The 15,004-nt window shown below is 36.3% G+C and overlaps 1 protein-coding gene across 3 annotated transcripts in view; it reads left to right on the top strand.

Moving 5' to 3' along the window:
• NNT (nicotinamide nucleotide transhydrogenase) overlaps positions 1-6,994 on the top strand; it is a 43,929-nt gene extending 36,935 nt beyond the window's left edge. For all 3 annotated transcript variants that reach the window (XM_058828258.1, XM_058828259.1, XM_058828260.1), the window contains 3 exons: positions 1,578-1,696; positions 2,692-2,807; positions 4,041-6,994. In XM_058828258.1, the coding sequence (XP_058684241.1) occupies positions 1,578-1,696; positions 2,692-2,807; positions 4,041-4,190 (385 nt within the window). In that variant the 3' untranslated portion in view covers positions 4,191-6,994. The remainder of the gene's footprint in view (positions 1-1,577; positions 1,697-2,691; positions 2,808-4,040) is intronic.
• Positions 6,995-15,004: the final 8,010 nt, after the last annotated feature.

The raw sequence follows: 15,004 nt of genomic DNA, 5'->3' as shown, positions 1-15,004 counted from the left end.
GGGTCCCAAATGTTTACTAGCTGAATGCAATCTATTCCTGTTCTTCTTTAAAAGTATTCCTTTTAAAACTAGCTTTTATCCTACTGTTTGACCTAGAGCTTAAAGTTGTAGTATATCTAGTATTATGTGGATTAATTGTATGTCCTTAATTTTGTTGCTGGAGTTCCAATTGTTTCATTTTTTATTGTATTAATGTTGCCTTGATGATGGAGTGCTCAGTTGCCCATTTAAGGATGTATTTTTACAGTCTTCAATTCATAACTGATCTATGTTGATTGGACTGTGACTTGTGGTCCATCAGTGTTGTGTTCTCCATTCCCATCGCAGTGGAGTTGAAAATAGAAGTATATGACAATCCATCTGTCATGGCAAGTTGATTTATTAGTAAGTGTCCTGGGGTGACTAACCCATGACAGTAAGTCTCTCCTTTCTGAAGAATTCTGAATTACTTTCATTTAATTCCCAACTTACTTGGATTTCTGTTCAGAAATTTCTCTTTCAAAATCCAAGAATTCAAAATTCCAAGTTTTTTCTTGACTATTTTCCTTCTCTTCCAAAATATTTGTAAGCTGCTGAATTAAACATTCATCTTCAGCCCCATATAATGTTAATCTGAGACAGTTCTGGTGTGCATGAGTCAGCATTCCATCTGGTGTAGCTCCGGAGATGGAAAGACAGAAAAGTGCACAGGACAGTAGACATGGATATGCCTTGCTTGTAAGGGCCAGTAGGTGATCAGAAGAGCACCAGGAAACAGATTTGCTTCTAACCAAGTACATCTTTGGTGGTTGCAACTAATCAGTTTAACATCTTCATTCTGTCTTTTTCAGGTTTTTTCTCTTAGGGAACTGCATGCATGCCTGAGCACTCCAGGTGCCACCCTGTTAGTCTGTCTGAAATTTTAGTAATTCATGAGCAGTGTATTTTCTCTAAGTTGTTTTTGAGCTGTTCTGAAAACATTTTTTAAAAAAAATTATGCTTATACTGTTACAGTTTCTTAGCTCTCCACCTTTTCAGTCCCCATCCTTTTTTTTTTGTCTCCATTTCCTCCTAAGGTCAATCCTGAGAAGAAAGTGGCATGTTAACCTAATTCAGCAAGGCATTGTCTTGTGCTTGAAGTAGATCCCCTGTTGATTTTTCTGTTGGATTGAAAGTGTGCATACACTTCATACACAAGTGTTTCTTGTACATAATCTAGACATACCTGAATCAATAAAGTAATTTCCCAAGGGCATCTATCTCTAGGTCTAGGAATGGTTTTGCTTCAGAAAGGTGGCATGGTGATTTTATTTAGTCTGTGATGTTTTCAGTAATGTAAGGGACCTGAAAAACATATTAATGTGAATGGTAGTTTTGGAGTTAAAAGGTTAATTTGTAAAACTCCAAAAGAATCTGTCACAAGGTTTGAAATATGATACTGCTTGGAAGGTGAACTGTTCAAGTTAAACAGTTTCATTTTATTAATTGCCATTTGGACTTATACTTAAGAACTTCTCAGCCTTGTATGTCACAGATGACAATTTTAATGTATAAAACACAGTGGTCCAAATTTATTAATGGGATTTCTTCCCTTTTAGGTTTGGTATTCACCCTGTGGCTGGCCGTATGCCGGGTCAGCTGAATGTACTGCTAGCAGAGGCTGGCGTTCCCTATGATATTGTACTGGAAATGGATGAAATCAATGAAGACTTCCCAGGTTAGCACGTGAGCCATAAGTTTCCAGTAGATTGGATGATTTGTTTGATTCTGTTTGTGCACTGCACAGGGATTTTCAACAGTAGAAGGCCAAGAAGTTAAGCCATTCAGTTTATCTTTGTAGAGGACTAGACACCTTTTTTTGGGGGGGAAGGGGGGGTGGGGGGAGGTTTTTTTTATTTTTTAATTGCTTGTAGCTGTGAAGGAAATGGCAAATGCTGTATCTTTATACATATATCATATTATATCATATATCATATTATGTTATACTATTACATTACATTAGATTATATATTACTTTATATTATATATTACATTATATTATAATTAAGATATATATGTTGTAAGATACATTATATTACATATAATCTATAATAATGGAATATAACATTTACAATATGTTATATAAAAATAAAAATAATACTATGATAATTAATATTTACTATATTAATTATATTATTTATTGCATTGTATTATAGTTTATCTCTGTTACTGGCCCATTCCCACGGATGAAAATTATTGCTACTTCTTTAGGTCAGGTATTGTGGTGACTTGACCCTGTAATATACTGCAAACCTGTACAGCATTGTACTGCCAACTTCTTGCTTTCTTACATCTTCATTTAAAAGGCAAAAGATTACTGGCAAAAGGTTTTTCAGAAGAATATTCAAAAGAAAAGCCAGGCACAAAAAAATTTGAAAGAGACAATACTATGTGGGTATTCAACCACATTTAAGTATGAGAAGGATTTAAACTTTGTGTGGCAGGGTGGTCTAATAAGTTCCTTGGAACTGGGTTGTGGATGTGTTTGTTAGAGGTAGCTGGCAGCACATTTAAACTCTCATATAATATGCATATGACTTGCCTGAGAAGTTTGTGAAATACTTGTGTGTATGCTTAACCATTAGGGGTTCTTCTGCCTAGAATATGCATCAGCCTCAGTGTTCCAATTCCAGATAATTTTTCATCAGTGTTATTTTCTTTGTCTGGCTGCAGAAACTGACTTGGTCCTTGTAATTGGTGCAAATGATACAGTTAATTCAGCAGCTCAGGAAGATCCGAACTCTATCATAGCTGGAATGCCAGTTCTTGAGGTCTGGAAGTCCAAACAGGTGAGATTAACAGAGTTGTCACCTACCTTTAGCAAGCTTTTAAAAACATGGTTTATAGGATAAGCTAACAAGATTCTTCCACTATTCTGGATTCCAAAAGAAGATTTTCTCCAGGTTGTCCAACAAAATGGTCAATGCTTTACAAGTGCGACACACTGTTCATGGTTTTATAATCATCATCAAGTGCTTTAGTGGGACTAATGATGACTGCAATAGAAATGATCAATTAGAGTGCTTCTACTAGATAGAATGTGATAAGAATAAATGCTGGTCTGCTTACATCTGCAGCCCTGAAACATTTCTGTACAAATACCTGTTATGTTAAGTTTATATTTAACAACTTCAATACTGAGGTAGAATACAAGAATGAATAATATGCTTAAATAAAGTAAAAAACCAAAACTAAAACCCAACAAACATAGCCCCCAAAAACCAAACAAAACCCCAAAACAATGCATGGCTGAGTCAAGTAGAACGCTTAGATCGTCCAAGTTGAACCAACAGTTTAGTTACCTTAACAGTTTTGCTCTGATCTGAAGTACATATACTTGTGATTCCCTGGTGTAAAATCTTTGATACCTTCTCCTGAATGCAGTCTTGGTCTCAGTTGTTCTGTGGATTATCCATTAAATACTCAGTCACAGGCATATACATTTATCAGCAGTGTGTGTAGCTATATATTGCAACAGACACAGTTAAGATAAAGCTTCTCAGTTTCTCTGCTGAAGGTGCCATGGTTAACTAATTTGACACAATAGCTGGAACTGGCTGATTTTATTTTTTTTTTAATGTCCCATGTATGAAGTAATACAGATCAATAGTAAAGACACTGTTGCACCAAGTATTTATGTGAATACTTAGATGAATTTTGTTGCTATCAGGGAATCGAACACTTCAGAATTAAAGTCTCAAACCTTTTCAATGTTATAGTCATCAATTGACAACTTGCTTTGACTTTATTACATGGAATAAAGTAAATGTATGTGTAACATCCACCATGTCTTAAGCTGAAATATAACATTGTTTTTAACCACAGAATGTTTCTGAAATTGGTCTGGATATCAGTTTATCTCCTATATTAAAATTTGAAATACAGTTTCACAGCAGTGAGTACCCTGTTTTGATCAGAGGTTTCTCTTCCCTTATTTGTGGAGTTTAGTTTTGTGTTGCCTTTATTTGAGGAAGGGTGCTGGTTGCACTTTGCTGTTTCAAACATGAACTCTTTATATGCAGGTCATTGTAATGAAGAGATCTCTGGGAGTTGGTTATGCAGCAGTGGACAATCCCATCTTCTACAAGCCCAATACTGCCATGTTGTTGGGAGATGCTAAGAAGACCTGTGATGCCCTGCAGGCCAAAGTCAGGGAATCATACCAAAGCTAAATAGTGATTTATATTCTGCTCATATTTACGACTACAGTTTTGTCACAGAGGTCACAGAAAATGAGAGGTGGAAGAATATCTCACTGTCATAAGGCAGGTGGCTTTTGGAGAAGACTGCATTGACTCCTAGGAGATGTAGTTCAGTCAGGGGATATAGACTTCTATAAAAAGATGGGCAGATGAGCCCTTCAAACTAAATCTCCAATGAGACAATGCATAAAAGAATGAAAATGTTCTTTTTAAGGTCAACATTGAGCGGTTACAAGAAGGAACTAATAACTCATGGCCATCTTTAAGTAGTTACTGACTTCCTCCTCCTTACTGTCTGTACTTCTGTCATGGAAATTCACTAAAAAATACTGTGCCAAAACTGTATTCACTCTTATCATCAAAGCTGTTTTTTGGCTGGTATGGACAATGCAACTGTTGATTTCATCAAAACTTAAAAATAAATTTCAAACAGATGCAAGCAGAAGCGAATCCTTGCATGTCCCTTCGAACTCAGGACATTCTCTGAAATAGATGCTAACGTGATTTGAAATCTAAGCATAATGTTCTTTTTCTTTTGGGGATTGTATGGATGCTGTGAATCAGGAACATTTTAGGAAAGTTACTTTTCTTTAAAATACGGTTCCACTGTTTTTATGGTGCACACTTACATTAAATGAAACACAGGATATCAGGCACTTGCCAAGTAATCTTCAAGTCTGACAAGGAAATGTACATTTACTTGAACTGTTTACCTATTTTAAGCAGCTTGTAAATGTTCCATCTTTTGCCTTTTTAAGTGTAAATATGGTCCAGTTCTGCACAGGCAGAACATCTTGCATACTTGATCTGTTCACAGAATTTGGACCACAGTGTTTCAATTTGTTCACTTAGACTTTTAATTGTACTTACTGCTTTAGGAATAGTGATGCTTAGTGATGCTTTCTTAATTAATATTCTTGTGATCCTGAAAAAAGCACATTTGAACTCTTCCTCTGTTCTGCTCTTGTGAGATCCCACCTGGATTGCTGTCTTCAGCTCTCGGTGCAAGAATGATGTTGACCTGTTGGAACAAGTCCAGAGGAGGCCACTAAGCTGATCACAGGCCCTGAGCATCTCTCCTATGGGCACAGGCTGAGAGAGCTGGGACTGCTCAGCTGGGAGAAGAGAAGGCATCGGTGACACCTTGTAGCACCTTCTAGTACCTAAAAGGGGCCCACAGGAGGGTGGGAGAAGAGCTTTTCACAGGGGCGTGTAGGGAATGGCTTCAAACCAACAGAAGACAGGTTTAGATTAGATGTTGAGAAACTTCTTGCTGTGAGGCTGGTGAGGCACTGGAACAGGTTACCCAGAGAAGTGGATTCCCCATCTCTGGAATTGCTCGTGACCAGGCTGTATGGGGCTCTGATCAGCCTTGTCAGAAGGTTCCCTGATGAGGAAAGTTCCCTGCCTATGGGATTCCAGTTGGACCTGGATGATCTTTAAGGTCTCTTACAACCCAAAACATTCTATGCTTCTATATTTAAGATGCTGAAAATTCATTAGAATTCTATATTTAAAATGCTAAAATTATTTAGAATTTTTCTAAATAAATAAGCTATTGTTTGGACAGCACAGTAACATACTAAACTTAAAATCCAGTGTTTTGATTATTTGGCTTTTCACTGATCTAATTAAAAGCATGTTTAATTTTCCTAATAAGTCCAGCAAACTTAAATTATGACATAGATTGTGGTTTCATTTTTATTCTATTAAATATACTTCAATGAAATTCAAATATTTGCCTAACAACATGGATTTTTCATATTTCCATAATAATGTTGCAATTGTCCATGGTGACAAAGGCAAACTAGAAATCACTGTCCTTGTGTTAGAATGCATTCATATCTAGAGAAGACAAACTATTATGAAGAAAGTCATAGAAGATTGAAATGAATCCATCTTGGTCAAGAGAACAAACATTTTTTTATTACACCATGAATAGAGACCTCATATCAAATACAGCATTTCTTCTTGGCTACCTCTGTTTTTATGTGAAGAGCACTTAAAATACAGATTTTGAATAGGTAATACACTAAAAAATGTAACCATACAGCAGATCTATCATTTTTGCAGATCTCTTTTTTATGAGCTGACATAAAAATTATAATGCAAGCACTAACATGTTGTATACTGCAGGAAAAGGCTTGTAATTAAATTTTAATTTAAAACACTGTGACAGCTATATTGGAACATATCATATATGGCCTCTCAATTTCATTGTATTCAACTTTTCCTTCCAGGCTGTAAAAAATAGGAGGAAAATGGGAGAAGAGGGAAGAAAATTAATTCTCCTTGTTTCTCCTTCCCAACTAAGCAAAGGGGGATTTGAAGGGACCTAACATTCTAAAGCACTAATTTTTGTCTTGTCAAACTTGAAGTATCCGGCTGCAGTATGCATCATGTCTCTGCTCATAGACAGCTAATAAAAAAATCTAGCTTTTCTTTAAAAAATAGCAAGCAGGGGAGGGGGAGCACTTTTTCATTTTTACTTGGAGAAAGACCCCATTCTGTTACTTTGGATCAGTAGTTACCAGGGTTCTCTTTAATATGTGCTTTAACGTGGAACACTAGATAATTGTAGAAGTGCTAATAAAAAGTCAGTTATTTTTCTCTGTTGATCATTTTGTTTTCTCCTGTTGTTTTTCCTGAGTAGTTAACTAGTCCAAGATTACTTTTGAAAGTTAAGGGAATCAAGCTGCCACCAAAGGATGTTGAGATTGAAGGCTGTAGTGAATGGAAAACATAATAAAATATTCTTTTTCATTTTTCTTTAATTGCATTTGTTCTTTAAATTTTTTCATTCTAGGTGTGACTGTTACCTGACTGTAGCGACTTCACTTAGCTTTTTTAGTAAATGAACGGGGTTAGATAATTGAGAGTGATTGAACAAAATATGTGTTGTTTTTTTGAGATTAAAGAAAAGAAAAGCTATAATAACTGACTGGTCTGAGTAGTTCATTTTCCGGTGGCTAAGGTGTGAGATGAATCCTGTCCTTTTGAGCCAGGTATCATACAGATTTTTTTCAGTTTTTTTTAGTTCTACAAGAGTGTTGAGTAGGTTGCTGTGATGATTTCAGTTTCTACCTTCAAAGTGAGTGATAAGTGAATAGTTTTAGCCATCTGACAGTCTGTTCAGTAGTATCACAAGTCTGGCATGGAGCTTTCTATCTCCAGCTTCTTGTTATCACCCAAGAGGTGTTTGCTCTAGCCTGACTGAAGCAGGCTATGAAAACCTGATCAGGTCACGGCAAAGCAGTGCAGCAAGAAAGAGAGTATGCAGGACACTTGTCTCTCTGTTCAGCTGTGAAGCTTTTGTAGTTTGCAGTGTGTGTCCATGACTCACTGAGACAATTTTAATATTTGCTGTGGTGGTTTTTTTGTTGTTGTTGGGGTTTTTTTTGTTTTGTTTTGGGTTTGTTTTGTTTTTGGTTTTTTAAATACAAATTGTTACATTACTAAAGTTACAAAGAAATTTAGTTTGGAAAGATCTGTTAATTTGGCCCAGTTTCCTGCTGAAAACAGATCCAATTTGATTAGATTGGTACAGGTTTTTATTTGAACTTCTTGGTGGAGATGTCAGACTCCCTGTTGTTACAGTGTTCAATTTTTCAGTTGGGAAAAAATGATTTTTTTTTTTAATTGTAATTAAAATTTCCTTTTCAACTGTAATTAGAATTTCCTTTATTGGAATTTCTTGCAGCCACATACTCCAGCAGCATTTCATACCCTTTTGCAGACTGATGTACTCTCCCTCTGGATTGCATTCTCTGGAATGCATTAATTGTGCAAGCATTCAGTTCCCTCTACAATACCCACCTGGTGTTCTTATCTTAGAAAACCACACTGAACATCAGAGGCAGCTGAAAGGGAGGGGATGTGTGGGGGGAAGATGGACTGAAAACAGAACTATCTTCCATCATTTTTCCACTCTTCTTGAGCCAGAGACTTACTTAGATCAGAAATTAAACTTATAAAATATGGTATTTCTAAGAAACACATTTCTTATTTTCTGTACTGAAGTACAAAATTTTTTGTGCTGTTAAATTGGTTTTGAAATTTTTTGTAAGTAGGGGAATGATACTGTTTACAAAATGACAAGGTTTCTGTTATGTGATCTATCAATCTGTCTCTCAGATTCTTGCTTTAGTCTATGATGTGGTTTCTGAAATTCCAATCTAATGAGTCGTGTATCCCACTATATTGATTTCATGCAACACACACGTAATTCTGGTCTATTCAAATAGAGAAGCTGGGGACTGAACCTGCTTCTGTATTTAAGTTTGAATAAAAACCCCAGCATTTGGAGTTTTTTCCACTTGCTAAGTTTTGGGTTCTTTTGCAGAGCACTCTTGGAGTACACAAACCTGGATGGTTTTGAAACTGAGCTAGAAGATATATTTGCACCATCAAGGGACATTTAGTCTGTAGGACTTAGATTAGAGGTCACCTGTAGTAAACACGCTCAAACAAATACGGATGGATTTCATATCCTCAGCACAGAAGGCCTTGTTTGCTAGGTTTGTTTCCAGAATGCCAAAATAGCTGCTGAGGTAGTCTTCTGGATCTGCAGTGCATGAGAGACAACAAGGGGATATATTTCAGTTTCTTCCATTCTATGGCTCAGTTAGTAAGTAAACTCAATATTTAAATTCAAAGAAACACACCATATCAAGAGTGTTTTGCACCACCAGCACATGTGAGCTTTTGTGTAAGCTTTCAAATTCTGCAGGAAAACTTTACAGAAGGGTGTTGGAGGAGGACTAACAGATATGAGTTCTAAGTACCTAAGAAGTACAGTTCAAACACTCATTTCATAAGACGTGCAATGAGTATTGTTCCATCAATGTGATTAGTGTGGGGTGGTTTATGAATAAACAAATTACAAATGGTAATAGCTTGCATAATCTAACTGCTCTGCAGCTGCCCAGAGGATATATTGCATTGCTGTCTTAGGCTGCTGTGATACATGCGTCTTCCTGAGAGGAAGAGACATACTTAGATGTTTCATAAATGGACTTAATAATATTTCAAGCTCTGAGTTATCAAAAAGGTGATGTTTTTTGGAGCAGCAGAAACAATTCTAAAACACTAATTCAAGGTATTACTTGAGAAATTAAGGGACTGATTTATAGCCCTTATTCCAGGGCGATCATTCTAATGACTTCTAAGGAAAGAGCATTTTCTCCAGCTGCAAAGATAGCGAGGAATGTTAGCTAATGGGAAGACTGCAATCAGGAATGAGTGTTAGGGGAGACACCTATTCTGCTTTCTCTTTTTCACTTTTGTCTGGAGACACATTTTCCTTGAGAGTGAGCGGGATCATATTCTTCAACTGAACGTATGCAGAGGTAGTTTTGTCTTCTTCCTTTCATGACAGTTCATCAGTTTTATCCCATACACTCCAAGGCTGGATATAGCCTCTACATCCCTTTGAACCCTGGCACTTCAGAGTCCAATTTTATGCACACCTTATATAAATTACGTTAATACGCATTTTTATTCACTTATTAGGGAAATGGCTGTGTAAATTCTACATCACTAATTTTTAAATTCACACACCTTTGAACTCCATGGACTGTACTTCTGCAAAGCAGTTGTAACTGGAAAAGGCTATGGAAAACAGCTATTAAACCTTATTTACCAGCTACAGTGGGTTTTAGAATATTATGTAAACAGGGTACAAAATATGTCTGCTACTTGTTTTGATAATAGGGTCAATATAGGCCAAAAAAGGGGGAGGCAAACTGTATGTCAGAGAATTAAAGGAGCCATACTATAAAGATCAGTCCTTTACCTCACATTTAAGTATGGCTTTAAAATAAGATTATACATGATGCAGTTCTGTTAGATGTGCTAAGGATGACATTTACTAAGTGTGATGTTTTGCAATTAGACATGGTACTGCAAAAAGGCCCTGTCGATCTCCTTACCATTTTTTCTTGTCCCTTGTTGACAAAACCCCATAAAACTGGTTATTACCCAACCATTTCCCTATTAAAGGAAGCAACAAAGGAACTGGAGGACAGAAGGACTGAAGGGGCTTCACACTCAGTAAGAGGTGTCTTCTGAAAGAAGTTTGAGGCTGAGCTGTAGCACAGCATGAAATTAAGTTATTCTATTACATGGTCAGTCTAACCCATAATTTAAAAAAATTCCTAACAGAATGGAAACTAACAGCTAATGAACATAAAAACCTCAAGCAGATGTTAAAGCTGTCTCTTGCAGTAATAACTAGCAGTTGCCTATTCCTCCTATTAAAATATTACAGATGTGGGTAAGAAAAGCCATTTAATTTTCTGATTTTACATTCTCAGAAGCTCATTTTTGCTATGGACCATGGAACAATGAACTTCAGTTTTCAAGAGTTTTTTGGTGGATTTGCTGATGTATGGACACAACACAGGAAGTCTCTAATCAACATCCACACACAATCTTTATTTTTCATTAGCATTTTGTCCCCCAGAATAGCCACTGAATGTTAGTTTAGTGAACCATATAATTTGATGTAATTGAATTGTAACTGAGCTTTTAAAACTGAGAAAAAGTAAAATATGCCAACAAACACAATGTGCTATGTATTGCTATAATTTTCATGTCATATTGCTGATGCTACACTGACTTATTTTTTAAATTTTCAGAGATATCCTAAGCCACACTTTATACCTGGTTAATTTATCTGTGAAGTGTTAAGCTCATCCATGGAGCTTGGAGCTGCTGAAGTTTGGCTGTAGACCTTGGAACCACTTTTTTTTTTTTCCCTGCAGGATGATACAGCAAGTAGCATCTGTTACCTTTCTACCTACTCATTTCATTTAGTGTTTTGTGAGAAATTACCATGACATTTGGTACTTAAATGCCAACTCTTTCTGAGGCATTTAGTTTCTCTTGTCCACCTTGGGAACTAGTCGTCTTTGCAAGTTTTTTATGAAATTGATCTTACAGGAAACCCAACAGTAGCCCACCTTACTGTCCTGTATCTCTAACTCTGCTGCCAGGTTTAGAAATGAGAGGGAGCTCCCCATTTCTGCTCAACCAGCTGTTGCTTCTTAAAATGTTACTTGCCTTGTGCTGGCTTGTTTTTACAGCGAGGGTGGTGGAAGCACTGGCACAGGTAAGCCCTTTACATTCATTACAGATTTGAATAGAATAAATACAGCCGGGATAGAAGATGATATGAGTAAGAGGCTTCAATTTTAATGTGGAAACATGCCCTAGTGTATTGTGTTGCTTTGGGACTACATAGTCTTCATGCAATTCCTCAGGTTTGTTAAAATTAATTTTATTAAAAGTTTAAGTAAAACTATGTTGGGATGAAGTTGAGGTGTCTGAAGACCAAAATACAGTTTGAAAACCTAAGTGAAATAGTGTAACACTGCACATAAAATGCCTTGCTTTGGTTATCCTGCAGATGTGTTTGGTTGATCTCCCTAATGAATTGCAGTGCATCCCTCTGAATAAAGAGACATCTGAAATTTTATGTCTTTTGTTGATGACATGAGAAATTAGAAAAGTTTCAAGAGGGGGTGATTTTGACTTTTGTAACAGTCAATTCTCTTTCACTCTATTCAGGGCCCAGTCCTGTGGCTTTGGGCTGAAAACTTAAATCTCAGTGTTTGGAGGGGTGTGATATCCTTCCATCTCAGAAAATGTACAATGGCTTACAAACAGCAACCATTTTTTAAATAAAATAAGTAGTAGCCTTAGCAACACATTGTTTCTGTGCATGCATTCTTCTCAAAATAATTGCTTTCAAAATTGTCAGCTCTTAAAAAGAGAAAGAGGAAAGCTGGATCTTTTGCCAGCCAGAACCTGGAACACATATAGTCTACAGACTGGGCCCATGCTGCTCTTGTGTTTGTAAGGTGGTATTCTACCCTTAGATCTTAATAAACCTGTAGCACAGGCTTCTGTGGATAAGGTAACTTCTCACTCCAAACAGCTGTAAAAGGAGTAAGTCCTGGTATATGAAAGATGTGTATTTGAGAGGATGTTTTGTTAGAATTGTTTCTGCAGACAATGTTTTTCTTTCTTCAAAAAATCCCATGCCAGTGAGGTGCAAAAGTTAGTATTTGAGCCTTAGTTTCCAGTCAATATCTTTTAAAATTGATTTTCAAAATATACTGATTTGACTCTCATCCAGACTTACCTAATACATTACAAAGTTAGGACAGGGAAGTAGCTCAGGTTTTGATCAGTTTGACATTAGGTTTACCATACCTGAAGACTTATGTTCTTTGCAGGAAATACCAAAGCATTCTGCCAGAGTTTAAATTCATTAATATTTTTCCATTTCCAAGCAGAGTTAGTATCAATTTGCTTTTGTCTACCTACCTCCAAAGATTGCTTCCCTCATGGCTTTTACTTATAAAACTAGTTGTAGTTGCCTTGGGATGATAATCAGGAATGCTCTGATGATCTTGTAGTATAGATTTTAATGCATGGACTTTGTGGCTGAAAATTAGTTTTGTTTTTTTTCTTACTTGTCTGCATTTTGTGTTGGAGGAGGTGGCCATAGTTTGTAGGAATAAAAACATAGGAAAGTGTTACCATGCTTTGCAAGCAATTAAATTGAGCTGAATACAAATATAATAGGAAGGGAACAGAGACAAATAGGAGTTGGTTTTATAATGAAGCTTCCATAAAATAAAGAAGATACTTTATCAGCCTGAATTTGATGCTGTATCCAAAAATTTCTGTGTTCCTTATAGGAATTACTTGTGATTTATTACAGTATTCACAAGCTTTCAAAAAAATAAAAGACATTTAAGAAATGCAAATGCTGATATGTTTATATATGACATTCATGTTTTCTAATTAATGAGTAGATAAACCATTATCCCCTTACTGGATTGCATTTGCTGGGTAGCATATATTTTCAGGATCCCAAAACAATGTATAGTGGAAAAGAAAGACCCTTAATAACAGGTTTTTCTGCCCCTGGTCAGGTATGATACTCTGAGCAGTATCAAAGTCCTAGTTTGCCTCATGTCTGTTCTGTGATGGTAGCTGTACTTGACAAGAGAACTTATGATCTTTGTCACCCTAACCACTACTCCAGTGTTCAGGGTGTGGAACATGAGTTCCCACAAATTAAGAAGGCCTTTAAAGGCTAATGTTTTCCCATAGTTTAAAAATCCTGTAGAAATAAACACTGTTGAGGTCTAAATAATGTTGGTAGAGCACTCTGCATATGTGCTGCAGTATGTTGTCAAAACCTGCTTCACCAGAAATATATACACATATATACAAACACATTTTGCTCAAGTATCCAAGACTTTTATATATGTTGCTGCCTAGTTGCATATTTAGGGAGTTTTTTTGAAAGCTTTTTCCAGAACTGCCAGTTAGGTCTCTTTGGCTTTAGTTGAATTTGCATTACTACTGAGAATTAACCTCGTGCAGAATGTGTAAGGGAGCAGCTATGGTATTGTCTTCTGAAAAAGACCTTTCCCTCTTGGTGAGCTGGTTGTTGCCATTGTTTGGTGGTCTGCTGTTGTCATAACAGACTGAAAATTAAAGGGAGAGTTGACATCTTTTATTAGGCAATTGCTGTAGTTAGGAAAAGAACAGACACATTTTTTTCAGCCCTCGTTTTCTTTCTCTGGTCAGAAATGGCCTTGTACATAGCTTTGAACTGTGCTTAGCATGAAATATTCTGGTCCTTTTACAAGCTATATTGTTGGGTCTTACATTATTTCTTCTTACAAAACTTGCTTTCCATGCCATGTCAGGTAAACCTTTCTAAAATTTCTTATTGCTGTGACATCTAAAATTATTAAACATTAATATGGTACTAAATATATCTCATGTGTTTTTTTTCCTGGCATTTATTCTTAAGCAAATGCCTATTTTCTCTAGCAGAAATATTTGTTAATCTTCTTGTAAGTCCTAATGCCTTGAAAATTCTTAAATAAGAATTTAAAATGGAATACACATGTTTCTATTGACACAGCAAAAATGAATCATGTTCCTGTAAATAAGCAACAGCAAATAAAAGTGTGTGCATGCATGGTAAATAGCTATAGATGACATGTCAAGGTAGGAAAAATGGGTAAATTTTTAAAAATACTGTATGGTGTCTTTTGGCCTTTGGTGTCTCTCACACTACAGTACTTGATGCGAACATTTTATTAAATATGTCTTTAAAGTTAACTGAAACACTTCAGCCTCTTACGGAATTATGTATCTTGTAGCAGTCTGTCATTACTTAACTGGATCGCTGCATCCAACCATGAACCTGACATGTTCTCATTTCTCATCCATGTCCCTAAATGACACATAGTAGTTTCCATGGCAAAAAAGGTCAGTAGATAGAACCTGACCTGCTTTTCTGTGCTGTATCCCTTTCCACTGAGTTCTGCTGGTAAGAACAGAACTTACAAGGAACTTGTAAGAACAGAACTTACAGCAAGGTCTAAGTCTCTGATGTTGTGACTGGCCCTTGTGCTTGTGACTGTCACAGAAATCACTTCAGAGTGTCCAGGTGGAAGATATGTCCATCCCCATCCTCTCTGGTGTAGAGAGTCAGACAATGTGATACTATTGAGTGTAGTGTTCAGGAAAACAGATTAATGAAATTGTTTCCTAGGTCTTTATGTAACTATCTCTTCTGAGAAAGTCAGTATGGAAATGCCTGGTTTTTGAGCTCATAAAGATGAGGTCGAATGTAGTTTATATGTATGAAAATACATATAAATACATAATACATAATACAAAACAGAATATCCAGTAAAATGCCTAATGTGGCTTCTGTGTTCCATTTCCTAGTCCTAGAATAGTCTTGC

The sequence above is a fragment of the Poecile atricapillus genome, chromosome Z (genome assembly GCF_030490865.1).
Source record: "Poecile atricapillus isolate bPoeAtr1 chromosome Z, bPoeAtr1.hap1, whole genome shotgun sequence".
NCBI classification, from domain to species: Eukaryota; Metazoa; Chordata; class Aves; order Passeriformes; family Paridae; genus Poecile; species Poecile atricapillus.
Note: the sequence above shows the minus strand (reverse complement) of the source record. Positions and strands in the feature narration are given on the sequence as shown.